The following is a 16695-nucleotide window of genomic DNA, read 5'->3' as shown; positions in this document are numbered from 1 at the left end:
TAGTATTTCAATAAACAAATGCGAAGACTTATAGGGACACAGTGATTGGAATACAGTCAGTTATTATTCACAGATAACCAAGTCAATTATGTGAGCAAATATCAGTGCTTGGTACATGAATCAGCAACACTGACCCATCAGAGACCGGTGGAGTCATCTTTGACTTCTTGCGTACTGGAGATATGCGTCTCATAGCCCACCCGCCCAGGCATGTTCCTATGGCATGAGGTGTGTGGTGAAAACATAATCACTAAGGAAGAGTATTTGACTCATATGGAGAACTGCTCTCATCCTTCATCACTGGTGATGTGTATCTTTTCGTATCTTTGAAATTGAATTCTTGAGAAATTTTCCACTGTTGACAGTAAAACCACGCCAAGCAAAATTTTTTTGAATTTACGGCACGTTTTTCTGTTGCCTTCTCACACTGGTTCAGTGCAGCAAGAAAAGTATGGATATGGCTCCGTAGACAACATGAAACCACACTAAATTAGAGTAGCAGTAGCGCTTCACCGGGGCTAGCTGCTGCTATGCCACCTTCAGAACAGTGTAGCCTCATTCAAGCCCCTCCAGCGTTTTATTTGAGATTAGAAAATATGTTTAAAACATATTTTCTCAGCCTCCATTTGGCCCTGGGGGGCGGGGAAAAAAACATCTGTAGCTGTTCTTGCTCGTAGTATTATACTAAGCTAGCAAGCGAGTAAGCTCAATAGCTAGCTAGCTCCTTGCTCCAGGGGTAGCACCATACGTGGGCCCACACAACAGAGAAATAAATCACAAAAATGACTGTGTTCTCAAACTCCTCCATGTTTTTTTTTCATGTCCTTTGCATTAAGATACAGTACATGTACCCTGATTTTATTTTTGTTATTTTATATTTACAGTTGGGCGGCCCGGTAGTCCAGTGGTTAGCACGTCGGCTTCACAGTGCAGAGGTACCGGGTTCGATTCCAGCTCCGGCCTCCCTGTGTGGAGTTTGCATGTTCTCCCCGGGCCTGCGTGGGTTTTCTCCGGGTGCTCCGGTTTCCTCCCACATTCCAAAAAACATGCATGGCAGGTTGATTGGACGCTCTAAATTGTCCCTAGGTGTGAGTGTGGGCGTGGATGGTTGTTCGTCTCTGTGTGCCCTGCGATTGGCTGGCGACTGATTCAGGGTGTCCCCCGCCTACTGCCCGAAGACGGCTGGGATAGGCTCCAGCACCCCCCGCGACCCTAGTGAGGATCAAGCGGTTCGGAAAATGGATATTTACAGTTACAGCTGTTGTCAAAGCGCCATATAAATCAGGATGTATTGTATTGTATTTATCTTACTTAATTGTCATATGTGTATTGTGCTTATTGTCGGATAGCTACTACTCCCTTGGCAGATATTTGTTAAAATCCGATTGATGCCATTTTTGTGTATTGTACGATGTTTTAATAAATAAACAAACAAATAAACAAAACAAATTAATGTCTTCTTGGTGAGTAATGGGACGGCATCCTAGCGCCCTCTATCGGTCAGTCACCATGCACACATGCACGTGCTCTCCCGTGTGCTTAATTGCGCTTAATTGAGAAAAACAGGTGAAAACAATCATTCGAGTCTGCAAGTGACGTCACCCGTGAGGAGATCTACGCCTTTAAAATGGCCCACATGAACTTTGACTCCAGCAGAGTGAAACAGAGCTTGCGTTTTGCGCAACTCGAATCTGCTCTTCCAGTTTTTGGCTTTTCCCCACTTTAGCTATCAACGATGACCTGGCAATATTTTGTACTACCTCTTATGCTGTTGTGCTTGTGGGGGCTGCAGGAGGAAGGAGCACAAGCCTGCAGCTGTTTACCAATGCATCCGCAGCAGGTGTTTTGCCAAAAAGATGTTGTTGGTAAGCCACTTGAATCAATTGATGTGGGTTAGAGTTGGATGGCGTGATTATTCTGTGTGACAGAGCTTGCCAATGGGTTCACTCACTCATGAATTTTTGTGCCAGGAGCCAACCAAACAACTGTTTTTAATGCATCTTTTCAAAAGTGTTTTATGTTGTGTTGTGTTTATTTATTTTACTTTATGTTAACTGTTTTGTTAAGCGCTTTGTTACAGCTGCCGCTGTTGTGAAAGCGCTATATAAATCAGCATGTATTGTATAAAACCTATTTTTCAGTCATTAGGGCAAAAGTTGTTGGAGTCACGCCTGCCACACCCGTAAAACGTCTCACCAAGTATGACATCGAACAAACAATGGTGAGAGACTTGAATTGTATGCAAATTGAACAACTTCTCACGAGGTCGCCACTTATCCGCTTTTCCAGTACTTCAAGGGCTCTAAAAAGCGCTTTCGCGACGTCTACACTGCACCCTCCTCTGCAGCTTGTGGAGTCACTCTGACCAAGGGCGTTGAGTATCTCCTCATGGGTATAAAAACCTTACATTTTATTTACTTTTTAACAGATTAAAACTCATTCTATTGTTGGCACCCAAATGTAAGCCTCTGACGTCTACAAAACGTTGCATTTGGTTCCTAAAGTGTTTTAGGGTGTGTTTTTTTTTTTTTTTTTTTACAATGCGCTTTTGACATTTAACTATGGGAGCCTATTGCTGCCGAATCGGGCCCCCCCCCCCCCCTCTGTCTACAGGCAGACTGGAGCCCGATCGTACGCTGCGCATGGTCCTGTGTGACTTCTATAAACCATGGAGTGCCTTGAGTTCTCCGCAGAGGAGCCTTTTGTACCGCTATGAACAGGGCTGCAAGTGCACGGTAGGAATGCAAAAGGTGGATTTAGTGGGGGGGGGGGGGGGGGGGTGGTGATGATGAATTGACTCATTTTTATTTTGTCAAGTGTTTACAGAAAATTTCAAGTAAATGCATTGGTCTAAAATTAATCTCCAACCACTCGATGAAACAAAATTGAGCAATTCAAACTTTTTTGTGTCGTTCTGTGACCATGTTGATGAAATTCCCATTCTTGGTCGCCCGCAGATCAAGTCCTGCTTCTCCTACCCATGCTGCATAACCGGCTCGTCAGTGTGCCTGTGGACGGATGTCCTGGAAGGGAAGACGGGCAACGGCGAGCAGGCCCGAAACTCCGCTTGCATCAGGAAAAAGGATGGTCGTTGTGGCTGGCACGATGCACCTTCCTGGCCCCGACGGGGATAGCTGACAAAGGCTATTAAAATAAATGCAGTTTCTTTTTTTGAGAATTCAGTTTTGTCTGACTCCTTTACTTCTATGAAGGTTAAGATTCCTAACAGATACTTCATTGGTGTAATGGTGAGTGCTCTGGTTAAAATTGCAATGACTTGTGAAACTGTTTGGTGGGTGTTCATACTTTTTGTGTCCAGATGTTTTGGTTTTTCAAACGATTCACACAGGCATGAAGCTTGGATACCATATTGAACTTAAAATGACATCACCTGAGGGGGGGAAAAAAATCTTGATAGCCTTTTGATTTGTGCAGTGAGATATGGAGGAAATATTTTTGATGTGCAAAAACTATTTGGTACCTTACCCTTCTCAGCTGTCTTTGGGCAGTAGGCAGAGGACACCCTGAACCGGTTGTCAGCCAATTGCAGGGCACACAGATGAACATCTATCCATACTCGGAACAATTTCGTGTTCAATCAGCCTGCCATGCATGTTTTTGGAATGTGGGAGGAAACGGGAGTACCTGGAGAAAACCCACGCAGGCTTGGCGAGAACATTCAAACTCCACACAAATGAGTCGGAATCGAACCCTACAGCTCTGCACTGATCCTCCCAAATCCTCCAACCTGGATGCACCTTGTGGCTTTTAGATGAACTTTAAAAGTTTAGTCAAACTAAATCAAACGCCCGCCCCCCCCCCAAAAAAAATAGGTGGAAGCACTTTGATAACATTTGAATAAATGGCAAATTATAACAGCAAAGCAAGAATGCCCCAAAACAATTTGCCAACTTAAGACAAGGAACAAAACTACAAATTAGTCAACAGCAAAACTTAAAACTTCAAATTGGGCAGTTCCCCTTATTGAACTTTGTTCAATCTTTGCAGCCTTGAAATTTTGACCTGCTGACTTCCTCAGTTGTAGACTAGATCCGGGCAAATGCCTCATTTGCTTACCCTGTTGCGGCATCAATGTCAAGGAAATGAATTCCATGCAGTGTAACAACACGACAATGAAATCTAATTCAACAAAACAGCATTGATTTAAATTGTTTTTATTTTGCATTAAATAGCATTTTTCTTTTTAAACCTGAGGAGGCTATCCCGATCGGGGCCCGGCAACACCCTTCTCCCAGAAACAGCCGTCGCCTTTCTTAATGCAAGCAGAGTTCAACTCCTGGTCAGGATTGCCGAAAGCGCCCAGCCGGAAACCCGTCCACAAGCACTCCGTTGGTTTGGTGATGCAGCAAGGGTAGGAGATGCAGGGCTTGATCTGTGGGCGACCAACATGTATTCACACAGCTACCACACTTAGCGGAAAGCAACTGCCGCTTGTCCATAAAGTGGATAACATCTACTAGAATCAGATCAGGGGCTGCAACAGAGCAGAATAAACTAATGGCCAATTCTTCGGGGGTGGTGATGGGAGAAATGGCGTGTACCTTGCAATCGCAGCCATCTCCGTAGCGGTACAACAGTGACTTTCTCGCTGCACTCAAGGCTTCCCACGGCTCATTGATGTCACACACCTGGATATGCAATGAGCCGTCAAAGTGCAGTCTGCCTGTTTGGACAGAAGACGGGCAAGAAAATGAGGGAGCGGGACAACTTAGGACATTTGTTACCAAAATAAATAAAAATAAAACTTATTGACTGCTTTGTATGTCTTCATCTAGCATCAAAGGCACTAATGGTATTTAAAAAAAAAAATCTTCCAGATCATACCCAGGAGGAGATATTCAACTCCCTTGGTCAGAGTGACTCCACATGCTACAGAATGGGAATTTGTGTAAACGGCGCCAAAGATCTTTTCAGCACCGTTGAAGATCTAGAAAACAAAAAGTTAAAAGTTCATGTCCCATGTGCATGCTTAAAAAAAAAAAAAAAAGCATCAACAAAAGCTCCTCACCTTGCTCTGTTTGATGTCATACTTTGTGGGTGTAGTTCCCGCGCCGGGCGTCACTCCAACAACCTTTGCCCTCATGACTAGGAAGACAAGATTTATAAAAAAAAAAACAAATAAAAACCAACTTTGAGGACTTCGGGTCAGGAAAGCAGGATAAAGGAAAAGTATAAAACATAAGTTTGTCACAAAAGTACATCATAAATTGGGAAGCACTGAACAATGCCAAATATAATACAGACCCATTACATTTTTTTTTTTTTTAAAAGACACTGACAAACTTTATTGCATTTAAATTCACCCCCCCCCCCCCTCCAAAAAAGTGAAGTTGAGTCCCATCAAACTTACCAACAACATCTTTTTGGCAAAACAGTTGCTGCCGATGCTGTGGGAAACAGGTGCAGCCTTGCGCTCCTTCCTCCCGGAGCCCCCACAAGCACAGCAGCAACAGGGGCAGCACAAAGTTCCTACAGCTCATCGTTAACCCCTTAACAAACTCAAAAGAAGACTTTTTGGGTTGTGCAAAAAGCATACAACACCAGCAAGGTGACTCTACTTGAATTGAACAGGGGCCTTTTTATAGCTGTAGACTCCGCCCACAATTAAGCGACTTCACTTGCCCACACTGATTAATGGCTCTTTTCACCTGAGACTCTTCCTCACCACCAATAATTCAAGACGTTACCTATAAAATAACCCAAGCGGATGCTGTTGGTAAGTTTCACGGGAATCCACTTTCAGTCTTTTATACCTTTAAAAATGTTTCTTTCTCGTTATCAAGGCAAAGGTTATTGGAGTGACGCCTGGCACGCAAGAGACTGGCAGACTCTCTAAGTACGACAACAAACTCACCAAGGTGAGATGCTTACAATATTCATACATCTTCATGGATGCACATTAGACCTGAATCTCAACTATTTTTTTTTTCTTCCCCCAGACCTTCAAGGGAGCTTTTGACTGCCGTTTACACCGGACCCAACTCTGCAGCGTGTGGAGTCCCTCTGACCAAGGGTGTTGAATATCTTCTCATGGGTATAAAGCATCAAATTTTCTTCCATGCTGTTAGGCTTTTAAAGCTGTATTGTACCATAAATGACTCTGAAGTTTTGCCCGTTTCATTTTCTTTCCGGTCTTCTGCCATTATAGGTAGACTGCATGCCAATGCCTCGCTGCACATCCACCTGTGTGACTTCCATGAGGCGTGGAATGACTTGAGCATCACGCGAAAGCACCTCACCTGTCGTATCGCTACGCAAGATGGCTGCGATTGCACGGTAGCAGCGTAACTTTTTTCTTTTTCATCTATCACATTCTATATAGTGGCCCTTGATTCTAGTTAGATGTTGTCCAATGTTAACTCATGGACAGGAGTCAACTGCTCTTGAAATTATTGCCGTTCTTGAACATCTTCATAAATCCTTTTTTTTTGTCACCCACAGATCAAGTCCTGCGTCTCCTTCCCGTGCTGCATGACAAGTCTGACTGAATGCTTGTGGACAGACTTCCCCCCCTGGGCAAGTTGGGCAATCATGACCAGGCCCAAAACGATGCTTGCGTCAAGAAAAGCGACGGCTGTTGTGCTTGGGACAGGCTGGCTATCTATCAGCCAAATGGATACCCAGGCCTGAAAGGCTAATGATGAAAAATTAAAAATACAAATGTCATCAAAGTTGATTGAATGCTTGCAGACTGCATACAGTTAACATGTGAGCTGAGTTACTTAACATAGAGATTGCATTGCAAACAAGGGGATCTGCTAAGGAATGGCTCCCCCCCCCCCCCCTCCTTCCTGCATCCATGGATCTTTTACCTCCAACTGAGTTATAATTTCTTTAACTGCTTTTGTGACGGCCACTGCAAGAAACTTTGCAATTCTATATGAAGTAGTCACTACAAGGATTTTTTTTTCTCCTCCACGTAACTTGACAAGCAACATAGGCAGGGGTTTTTTTTGTAGCCCTCCCAGTTTTTAACAGGTTGCAGGAAAAACCCCTGCCTGGACTGCATTCCAAAAAAGTTTGATTTATACCACTTGGATAGGAATGGTTGCATCCTCAATGTGTTCCCGGTGAATGAAAAGATGGTTCATTGCAATATAATTTTTGGGAGGTGTGGGGGTCCTCAGAACACTGACCTCCAAATCCCATCCCTTGACTAAATACCAGTTGTTTATAATCTTGGAAAATTTTTTGCTCTGCATGGTTTGTGTCTTCATGTGAGTCACCGTTGTCGAGTGACGTCGGATTGAAACAACTCTGAAGGCAAGGGGGGAAGAATTTTTTTTTTTTTCTGACTTGGTGACTTTTCAGTTCGAGTGACTTTTGCGTGTACTTTTCCGAGTCGTATGTACAACTCCCCCAAAAAAATCTGCGTGTTTGTCAGGTCTTTTTTTATTTTTATTTGAACACAAGGTACTGATCAAGTAACTTAAACCAGAACAAATGGACAAACATTTCTTCACCTCACTACAAAAATGTATTCAATTTAGGTACGAACTGGTTTCTGGAAAATGTCTTGAATGTTGTTGGTGATGAAAGTCTCAGGTGATGTTGCTTAATAGTGGGCGGAGTCTACTGCTATAAAACTGTCCTTGTCAAGCACAGAGTGAACTTGCCGGTGTGACCGAACACAGCTACCCTCTTGGAACCGCATCGTGATCCTGTAACTCGCTTTAGTGATCGTCTCTGCGAAGCTTCAACGATGAGCTGGAAGAACTTTGTGCTGCCGCTGCTGCTGCTGCTATGCTTGTGGGGGCTCCGGGATGAAGGAGCGCAAGCTTGCAGCTGCTTCCCGATGCATCCGCAGGCGGTGTATTGCCAAGCGGATGCTGTCGGTAAGTTTCACAGGACTCCACTTTCAATCATTTTCCTTAATTTTTTTATGGTTCAATTTGTACTTGGATGACAGAACTTTCCAGTCAAAGGTGAATTTTGTCCCAGTGTCCGCCTGACATAAACATGCTTTGTCTTTTTTAAAAATTTTTTTATATTTTATTCTCACCCCATTTGTGCGGCCATCTCTTCTCCAAAATGCCCTCCTTAAGTCTTTCACGCATTTCTTAAACTTTTCCTTCTAGTTATCAAGGCGAAGGTTGTTGGAGTGACACCTGGCATGGAAGGGAGACTCACAAAGTATGATATTGAACTCATCAAGGTGAGCGACTTATTTGTATATTTTCTTTCATGCACATCAGATGAAAACTCCCCCCCCCCCCCCCCCCAACCCAGACCTTCAAGGGTGCTGAAAAGCTCTTCACTGCCATTTACACCGGGCCCAACCCTGCAGCGTGTGGAGTCACTCTGACCAAGGGTGTTGAATATCTCCTCATGGGTATGAAAGCTCGAATTTTCTCCAACTATGAAGTGATTAGGCTTCAGAGGTCACTTTTACCACCGGTCCTTCAAAGATGTTCTGAGGTTTTCTCTCTGCCATTACAGGGAGACCGGATTCCAATGCCTCACTGCACATGCACCTATGTGACTTTTATCAACCGTGGGATGCCTTGAGCAACAAACAAAGGGATGTGTTGTACCACTACGGCGAGGGCTGCGATTGCACGGTACAGCAACACAACTGCTAATTTTTAAAATTGGTATTTTTTTTTATGTACATATCTTAAATATCTGTCCTTGGTCACTTACAGATCAAGACCTGCTTCTCCTTCCCGTGCTGCATGACTGTCCCTACAGAGTGCTTGTGGACAGACTACCTGCCAAAGATGAGCAATGGTGACCAGGCCCAGAACTTTGCTTGCATCAAGAAAAGGGGCGGCTCTTGTGCCTGGTACGAGGGGGTTGATAACAACCATCAGGACCACCTACCAGGGCATGAGATGGAAACTAATCAATAAAAATTGATGAAGCCAAAGCTGTTGGGTTCAATGAGAATAAATCTTTGATTAAATTGCTGCTTTTGCTTCTGCTTTCATATTGATGTTCACGTACACACACAAATACTGCGATCAATGGCTCACCCAAATCAAAACAAAATTTCTAAAGGCAAATTTTTCCTTAGGTTTGTATGAGCAACGTTGTGGATATTATTTCATGAGCATGCATTTGGATGTCGCTCCTGAACACCCCCGTCCATCATGTATCATTACCACTACATTGATGTTGCTTGCTTCAAGTCGCTGTTGTTTGAAAATGGAAGAATGGGCTGCTCCCTCGAAAATGTGAGTGTCAAAAATGGAGATTTTTTTTTCCGAAAAATATATAGCACCTTAAAAATGTCAGCCCACTGGGTACCCTCACACTCACTGAGCCATCAACAGTTGACGTTTGTGTGTGGGGAAAAAAAGAAAAAAAAGAATGACAATTAAAATTGTTCGTTGCAGACCGAAACATTTTCTTCCAAAGCAGAGTAAATATGGTCTGGTCGATGTTGACAATTTACACCACAACTGTTTGACGTATGCACGCGAGCACAACAAATGGAGCAGTGTTTTTTTTTTCTTTTCCTAACCACAAAAAAATGCAATTTATATCTTTCTGAAAAGTCTGCAGGGAGAAACTAATGGGATAAAATCTTTGCGATATTTGACAGGGAATCGCTTTAATTTTGATCGTGAGAAATGAGCCAGGTGAAAACAATTGAGAATCAATCAGCGCGTGCAAGTGACATCGCTTAATTGTGGGCGGAGTCTACTGCTATAAAAAGGACCTCGTCAGGCTTGAATTCAAGCAGCGTCAACCTGCTTAGCGTGGCATGCTTTTTGCACAACCAAAAAAAAGGTATTTGTTTGAGTTTGTGACAAGGTCAACGATGAGCTTGAAGAATTTTGTGCTGTTGCTGCTGTGCTTGTGGGGGCTCCAGGAAGAAGGAGCGCAAGCCTGCAGCTGCTTCCCGATGCATCCGCAGCAGTTGTATTGCCAAACTGATGTCACCGGTAAGTTGAATGGGACTCCGCTTTCAAACTTAAAAAAAAAAAAAATTTTGGGCCACACAAGAATGAATTCATTTCTCATGCAAATCTTTCAAAAACTTTGTAGTGATCAAGGCGAAGGTGGTTGGAGTGACTCCTGGCGGCCAAAGAAGTCTCACAAAGTATGACATCAAACTCATGAAGGTGAGATATTCGCCATATTCGCATTTCTTCATGGAAGCACATGACTGCGACTTTCTTTTCCAGACCTTCAAGGGTGCTGAAAAGCTCTTTACTGCCGTTCACACCGGACCCAACTCTGCAGCTTGTGGAGTCACTCTGACCAAGGGTGTTGAATATCTACTCATGGGTATAAAAGCTGCAACAATTTTTCTCCTCAATATGGAAACCATTCCGCAGCCAAGCTACGAATGGCCTTTAATGCCCATTGAAGTCTTGAACAGTCCCCATGACTGTTTTTACACCTCGGAAGTGTGTATTATGTTCTGAGCTGCACCTTGCATTTTCTTCTGCCAATACAGGCCGACTGCAGTCTGATGGATCTCTGCACGTCCACCTGTGTGACATCCATCAGCCGTGGAAGGACTTGAGCATCATGCGAAAGCACCTGTTGTACCACTACGGAGAGGGATGCGATTGCACGGTACCAACACAATAGTGCTTTAAATGTATAGTAAGAGCAATTTGTTGATAGGATTCTGGAGTGGTTGCTTGTGTTAAAGTGGCCAATCAATTGTCACTTGTGCTCTTGAGGCGTGAGGAAAATGTAATCAAAACCTTGTCCTCAATCATCCGCAGATCAAGTCCTGCATCTCCTTCCCGTGCTGCATGACCAGTCTGACTGAGTGCCTGTGGACAGACTTCCTGCCGGGCAAGTTGGGCAATCGTGACCAGGCCCAAAACTATGCTTGCGTCAAGAAAAGCGACGGCTGTTGTGCCTGGGACAGGCCTGCTATCTATCAGCCAAATGGATACCCAGGCCTGAAAGGCTAATGATGGAAAAATAAAAAAAACATGATCACATTTCTCTTTTCCTGAATGGTTATTAAACACTGGCTGAATTGTGGACAAACTTGTCATTTCACATCAGTGCAGTGTGTAAAGTATATGCATGAGTTGGGTTATTTATATATGGAAGAAATCAAAACCTGGATGGCACAAAATTTCTTGAAATTCAATGAAAAGAAGACGGAGGTGATATTGTTTGGTCCCAGTGGCTCTTGTACGTTCCATCCTGTAGACTTGGGCCCCCTGTCTCCTTATCTTAAGTCAACTGTCTCAAACTTGGGCCTTAAACTGGACAGTGATTTCAAACTCGATCGGCAAATTGGTGCCGTTAAATCCAGCTTCTTTCACCTTAGGCAGCTGGCCAAAATAAAACCTCTCCTCTCACATGAACACTTTGAGACAGTAATTCATGCCTTTGTCACATCCCGCCTCGATTACTGCAATGCCCTTTACTTTGGAGTCAGCCAGTCCTCCATTAAGCGTCTTCAGCTGGTCCAGAATGCCGCTGCTCGCCTCTTGACTGGTACTCGTAAGAGGGAGCACATAACTCCTACTCTGGCATCCCTTCACTGGCTCCCCATTCATTTTAGAGTTATTTTCAAGATCCTCTTATTTGTTTTAAAATCTCTGAATAATCTTGCGCCACCTTACCTCTCTGAGCTCATCCGCCCCTACACACCTGCCCGGCGCCTCAGGTCTGTGGACCAGACCTTATTAGAAGTACCAAGAACTAAACTGAGGCTCAGAGGGGATCGAGCCTTTTCTGTTGCTGGTCCCTCTCTCTGGAATGACCTCCCACTGAACATTCGGCAAGCCTCCTCGCTGCCCATCTTCAAAACCCTCCTATTCTTTGGCATTCGACTCAGCATGACTTAGATTTGTTCTTGGTTTTACTGTTTGGTGCTTTCTACCGCCTTTATTACCGATTTGTCTTACTGTTTATTGTGCATGTTAAATTGCTCCATGTACAGCACTTTGTATGCAGCGATGGCTGTTTGAAAGTGCTCTATAAATACTGTTGACTTGACTTGACTTGACTTATTTGACCTCGTTGCCATAAAGCTGCATTGCAAACATCGGGTATTTTTATTTTTTTGGTGGGGGTGAGGCGGGCTCAACACTTTATCATTAAATCGCCTGCCTCTTTTCCTGTACATGACCAGCCTTTTTGTCTTCAAGCACTCTTGATGATGGCCTGTGCAATCGTCTGCATTTCATGAAATTGCAATTATTATTTTTTTTCTCTCGGGTTGATTGAAATTTATGCCTAAATGGCCACTGAACCCCAGTTTGGAAACCGTGCAACATGAGGCGACAGGCGTAAGATGTCTGATCTTGGTCTTTCAATGACTCGACCACTAATGACTCAGGATTAGGAATCTGCTTGGGGATTCCCAAGTAGTCTGCTGGCTGGGCACTGACATGAACTTTCTCAAGTGTTGCGTACTTGCTAAAAAGTTTTTTTTTTTTTAGCAATTTCTTAGAAGTGTAATGTTTTTTGCAAGTTGGAATTGTACATTTTACTAGAGTGGGGAAGCCCCCCTGTGTTCTTAGCCGCACTTTACCTGGTCAAAGGGTCGAGCAACCTGCAACAATTTTTTTCTGGAATGCATAAAAGTCCTGAATGTCAGTTGATTTTTATTTTTTTAAAGAACTCTATTTGAAAATATGCAGGAACTTACATGAGACTTGAATATAATTAGTGTACAACAAATTAATACACCGGGGAAGTTGCAAAATATATCAAATGAAACAAATGGCGAAATACAATTTATCTGTGGAAGAAAGTGTTCAAAATTTCCATACAGGGTTTTGATTTGTGTGGTTCAAGGTGGAGAAATTTTTTTTTGTCGTTTTATAAGGCCAGACCAAATGGATCTTTTTTTTTTTAACCTCACTAACAAAATTGCAAACAATATTTATCACATTTACTCTATGTGGGTAGAAATAAAATAAAATGTATGCATCATTTCATAAGAAATTTCTTGAATTTTATTGGTGATGAAAGTCTCAGGTGAACACAGTCATTAATGAGCGTGGGCAGGTGAGGTTGATTAATTGTGGGCGGAGTCTACTGCTATAAAATGGTCCTTGTCCCCCAGAAGTCAAGTAGAGTGAACTTGCCGGTGTGACTCAACACAGCTACCCTTCTGGAACTGCATCGTGGTTGTTTTCCTGAAGCTTCAACGATGAGCTGCAAGAACTTTGTGCTCCCCCTGCTGCTGTTGTCCTTGTGGGGGCTCTGCAAGGAAGGAGCGCAAGCTTGCAGCTGCTTCCCGATGCATCCGCAGGAGGTGTATTGCCAAGCGGATGCTGTCGGTAAGCTTCAGGAGACTCCACTTTCAATCATTTTCCTTTATTATTATTATTATTTTTTTTTAATAGTTCAATTTGTACTCATGACAGAATTTTGTCGTCAGATGAATTTTGTCCCAGCACCCCCTGACATAAACATGCTTTTTTTTTTTCTCAGTATTTTATTCCCACCCCATTTGTGCAGCCATCTTTGCTTCAGAATGCCTTCTTAAATTTTTCTTTGTAGTTATCAAAGCGAAGGTTGTTGGAGTGACACCTGGCATGGAAGGGAGACTCACAAAGTATGATATCAACCTCATCAAGGTGAGCAACTTCTTTGTAGATCTTTCATGCACATCAGATGAACCCCCCCCCCCCCCCCCCTCCCCAACCCAGACCTTCAAGGGTGCTGAAAAGCTCTTTACTGCCATTTACACCGGGCCCAACCCTGCAGCGTGTGGAGTCACTCTGACAAAGGGTGTTGAATATCTCCTCATGGGTATGAAAGCTCGAATTTTCTCCAACTATGAAGTTATTAGGCTTCATAGGTCACTTTTACCACCGGTCCTTCAAAGATGTTCTGAGGTTTTCTCTCTGCCATTACAGGGAGACCGGATTCCAATGCCTCACTGCACATGCACCTATGTGACTTCTATCAACCGTGGGATGCCTTGAGCAACAAACAAAGGGATGTGTTGTACCACTACGGCGAGGGCTGCGATTGCACGGTATAGCAACACATCTGCTAGGTTTAAAAAAAATTTTTTTTTTTTTTTTTTTAAATGTGCATATCTTAAATATCTGTCCTTCGTCAACCACAGATCAAGACCTGCTTCTCCTTCCCGTGCTGCATCACTGTCCCGACAGAGTGCTTGTGGACAGATTACATGCCAAAGATGGGCAATGGTAAACAGGCCCAGAACTTTGCTTGCATCAAGGACTTTGTTGGCACTTGTACCTGGTATGAGGGGGTTAGCCAACATCGGGATGACCTACCTGAGAATGAAAAAACTAATCAATAAAAATCGCTGAAATATATTCAACACTGGCTGAATTGTGCACAAACTTGTCCTTTGACGTGAATGCACTGCGTCACGTCGACGTGTGAGCTGGGCTATTTGACAGGCACAAATATTTGCAGTCGAGACTCCAGCAGAGGGCGATGTTTCGTGTGATTACATTATCAGTCACTCATCGAGAGCCCCCTTTCGAAGCTTCAGACGCAACGGCAGTTCTCCCAATTTAAATGAGAGGCGAGCTGTTATGTTCATGTGTTGAAAGTGACGCTAAGGTGCATTGGACGAGCAAACTGGATGTCAATTTGGAAGGAAAAAAAATGCTAATTCAGTCACTGTTAGTTCACACACACTGATTAAATGTCCCCGCACACACCTACGCAGCTTCAAATATTCAAAAAGCAGTTTTGGCTGTCTAACAAAGAAAACACACATTCATTTTTAATTCTATATACAGTACGAACTACAGCATGTTATGAAATCAATGAACTGTTTCATGGAACACATTTTATTCCTGCATTTAGTATGCTTGGTTGAAGCTTGCTTTCAAATTAAATGCTGGCAATTCTAAAATTTTAATGTTGTTGTAGCTCATATGCATCACTAGCACCAATGTGCAAATCCCAATGTCAAGATTTATTGATAAGATATCCTTTATTAGTCCCACACTGGGGAAATTTACAGCCTCCAGCAGCAAGAATGTAGGCAGAAGAAAAAACAAACACCATCCAATTAAGTGCAATATAAATACAAAATGGATAAATCGCAGTGCTATTTACAGTTGTTTTCCACATCATTCAATTATTAAATATTATTGTTGCTATTTTTTATTCAGCAGCCTGACAGCAGTTGGTAGGAACGAGCGTCTGTATCTCTCCTTCTTGCAGCGCGGGTGTAACAGTCTCTGGCTGAAGGAGCTACCTAGTGCTGTCAGGGCGGGCTGGAGAGGGTGGGAGGGACTGTCCATCATAGCTTTTAGCTTAGTTAGCATCCTTCTGTTGCCCACCTCCTCCAGAGTGTCAAGGGAGCAACCCAGGACAGAACTGGCCTTCCTGACCAGTCGCTCCAGTCTCTTTCTGTCCCGGGCTGAGATGCTGCCTGACCAGCAGACAATGCCATAATGGATGGCCGAGGCCACCACCGAGTTATAGAAAGTCTTAAGGAGCGACCCCTGAACCCCAAAAGACCTCAGTTTCCTGAGTAGGAAGAGTCGGCTCTGTCCTTTCTTAATCAGGTTGTCCGTGTTTGTAGACCAGTCCAGTTTGTTGTTCAGAAGAACACCTAGGTACTTGTAGGAGGTCACCCTCTCTATGTCCATACCCTGGATGTTCATCGGTGCCGGTGAGGACTGTTTCCTGCAGAAATCCACAACCAACTCCTTAGTTTTCCTAGGGTTGATCTGGAGGAGATTCTGCTGGCACCAGTCCACAAAGTCCTTCGTCATTCCCCTGTACTCCCGATCGTCCCCCTCTGTAATGAGGCCAACAATCGCAGAGTCATCGGAGAACTTCTGAAGGTGGCAGGTTGGAGTGGCGTGTCTGAAGTCCGAGGTGTAGAGGATGAACAGGAATGGAGCCAGAACAGTCCCCTGCGGCGCTCCAGTGCTGCAGAGAAGCCTGTCCGACTCACAGCTCTGCAACCTCACGTACTGCGGCCGATTTGTGAGGTAGTCAGTGATCCATGCTGTGAGATGGTGGTCCACTCCGGCGTCCTGCAGTTTGCCTCCCAGCAAGTTGGGCTGGATGGTGTTGAAGGCACTGGAGAAATCAAAGAACATGATTCTCACAGTGCTCCCAGCCTTCTCCAAGTGTGACAGCACTGAGTGCAGGAGGTAGATAATGGCGTCTTCCACGCCGATGCCAGGCTGATAGGCAAACTGCAGCGGGTCCAGTGCCGGGCTCACCAGCGGTCGAAGGTGGGCGAGGACGAGTCTCTCCAGCGTCTTCATCAGGTGAGACGTCAGCGCCACCGGTCTGTAGCTGTTCAGCTCCTTAGGGTGGGGGGTCTTGGGCACTGGGACCAGGCACGAAGTTTTCCACAGCTGTGGAGTTCTGCCCAGCTTCAGGCTCAGGTTGAACATGTGCTGGACAATGTCACACAGCTGGTCAGAGCAGGTCCTGAGGAGCCGGGAACTGATCTTGTCTGGACCTGCTGCCTTCCTCACATTCATCTTCCTCAGTTGGTTCCTCACCTGCTCTGTTGTGACGGACAGGCAGGAACCAGGTGACAGACTGGGTTGATGAGAGCTGGTCGAAAGAGGAGGGGGAGGAGAAGAAGTCCTCAGTGAGAGTGGTTGCAGTTGGTGGTTGGGGGAAGGGACAGACGACTGGTCGAAACGGTTGAAAAAACGGTTCACTCCATCTGCCCAGTTCTTGTCCTTCTCAGTCAATGTCTTTGGGCTGTCATGGCCTGAGATGGTTTTCAGGCCCCTCCAGACACCAGCGACATTGTTGGCCTGCAACTGGTCC

At 44.4% G+C, this 16695-nt stretch overlaps 5 protein-coding genes and 1 pseudogene across 5 annotated transcripts; 5 read left to right on the top strand and 1 right to left on the bottom strand.

Moving 5' to 3' along the window:
• Positions 1 to 1735: 1735 nt before the first annotated feature.
• On the top strand, positions 1736 to 3134 carry LOC147192801 (metalloproteinase inhibitor 2-like). Its single transcript, XM_086132985.1, has 5 exons — positions 1736 to 1865; positions 2142 to 2221; positions 2290 to 2392; positions 2614 to 2735; positions 2958 to 3134. Exons 1-5 carry the CDS (start codon positions 1736 to 1738, stop codon positions 3132 to 3134), a joined length of 612 nt encoding a protein of 203 aa, XP_085989111.1.
• A 1085-nt stretch (positions 3135 to 4219) lies between these two features.
• LOC147192800 (metalloproteinase inhibitor 2-like) lies at positions 4220 to 5525 on the bottom strand. The gene is made up of 5 exons (XM_086132986.1): positions 5372 to 5525; positions 5030 to 5106; positions 4846 to 4948; positions 4563 to 4684; positions 4220 to 4393 (listed from the first exon to the last, which is right to left on the bottom strand). Exons 1-5 carry the CDS (start codon positions 5499 to 5501, stop codon positions 4220 to 4222), a joined length of 606 nt encoding a protein of 201 aa, XP_085989112.1. The 5' UTR covers positions 5502 to 5525.
• A 203-nt stretch (positions 5526 to 5728) lies between these two features.
• On the top strand, positions 5729 to 6659 carry LOC147192799 (metalloproteinase inhibitor 2-like; annotated as a pseudogene).
• Positions 6660 to 8349: 1690 nt separating this feature from the next.
• On the top strand, positions 8350 to 8873 carry LOC147192798 (metalloproteinase inhibitor 2-like). Its single transcript, XM_086132896.1, has 3 exons — positions 8350 to 8353; positions 8461 to 8582; positions 8667 to 8873. Exons 1-3 carry the CDS (start codon positions 8350 to 8352, stop codon positions 8871 to 8873), a joined length of 333 nt encoding a protein of 110 aa, XP_085989022.1.
• Positions 8874 to 9787: 914 nt separating this feature from the next.
• LOC147192797 (metalloproteinase inhibitor 2-like) lies at positions 9788 to 10901 on the top strand. Its single transcript, XM_086133332.1, has 5 exons — positions 9788 to 9911; positions 10015 to 10091; positions 10155 to 10257; positions 10430 to 10551; positions 10707 to 10901. The coding sequence occupies exons 1-5, from the start codon at positions 9788 to 9790 to the stop codon at positions 10899 to 10901; spliced, it is 621 nt and encodes a 206-aa protein (XP_085989458.1).
• A 2204-nt stretch (positions 10902 to 13105) lies between these two features.
• LOC147192796 (metalloproteinase inhibitor 2-like) lies at positions 13106 to 14233 on the top strand. The gene is made up of 5 exons (XM_086132895.1): positions 13106 to 13235; positions 13459 to 13535; positions 13608 to 13710; positions 13818 to 13939; positions 14033 to 14233. The coding sequence occupies exons 1-5, from the start codon at positions 13106 to 13108 to the stop codon at positions 14231 to 14233; spliced, it is 633 nt and encodes a 210-aa protein (XP_085989021.1).
• Positions 14234 to 16695: the final 2462 nt, after the last annotated feature.

The sequence above is a fragment of the Hippocampus guttulatus genome, chromosome 16 (genome assembly GCF_054856545.1).
Source record: "Hippocampus guttulatus isolate MCC_2025c chromosome 16, RoL_Hgut_1.0, whole genome shotgun sequence".
In the NCBI taxonomy this organism is placed as follows: domain Eukaryota; kingdom Metazoa; phylum Chordata; class Actinopteri; order Syngnathiformes; family Syngnathidae; genus Hippocampus; species Hippocampus guttulatus.
This window is presented reverse-complemented; position numbering and strand designations above follow the sequence as displayed.

Coding starts and splice junctions, on each gene's coding strand:
- LOC147192796 (XM_086132895.1), top strand. CDS start 13,106: ATGAGCTGCAAGAACTTTGTGCTCCCCCTGCTGCTGTTGTCCTTGTGG. Junction 13,536..13,607: donor ATGATATCAACCTCATCAAG/GTGAGCAACTTC, acceptor TCCCCAACCCAG/ACCTTCAAGGGTGCTGAAAA. Junction 13,711..13,817: donor TGTTGAATATCTCCTCATGG/GTATGAAAGCTC, acceptor CTGCCATTACAG/GGAGACCGGATTCCAATGCC.
- LOC147192798 (XM_086132896.1), top strand. Junction 8,583..8,666: donor GCGAGGGCTGCGATTGCACG/GTACAGCAACAC, acceptor GGTCACTTACAG/ATCAAGACCTGCTTCTCCTT.
- LOC147192797 (XM_086133332.1), top strand. CDS start 9,788: ATGAGCTTGAAGAATTTTGTGCTGTTGCTGCTGTGCTTGTGGGGGCTC. Junction 10,258..10,429: donor TGTTGAATATCTACTCATGG/GTATAAAAGCTG, acceptor CTGCCAATACAG/GCCGACTGCAGTCTGATGGA. Junction 10,552..10,706: donor GAGAGGGATGCGATTGCACG/GTACCAACACAA, acceptor AATCATCCGCAG/ATCAAGTCCTGCATCTCCTT.
- LOC147192801 (XM_086132985.1), top strand. CDS start 1,736: ATGACCTGGCAATATTTTGTACTACCTCTTATGCTGTTGTGCTTGTGG. Junction 1,866..2,141: donor TTGCCAAAAAGATGTTGTTG/GTAAGCCACTTG, acceptor CCTATTTTTCAG/TCATTAGGGCAAAAGTTGTT. Junction 2,393..2,613: donor CGTTGAGTATCTCCTCATGG/GTATAAAAACCT, acceptor CTCTGTCTACAG/GCAGACTGGAGCCCGATCGT.
- LOC147192800 (XM_086132986.1), bottom strand. CDS start 5,501: ATGAGCTGTAGGAACTTTGTGCTGCCCCTGTTGCTGCTGTGCTTGTGG. Junction 4,685..4,845: donor AGTTGAATATCTCCTCCTGG/GTATGATCTGGA, acceptor CTGTCCAAACAG/GCAGACTGCACTTTGACGGC. Junction 4,394..4,562: donor GAGATGGCTGCGATTGCAAG/GTACACGCCATT, acceptor GGTCGCCCACAG/ATCAAGCCCTGCATCTCCTA.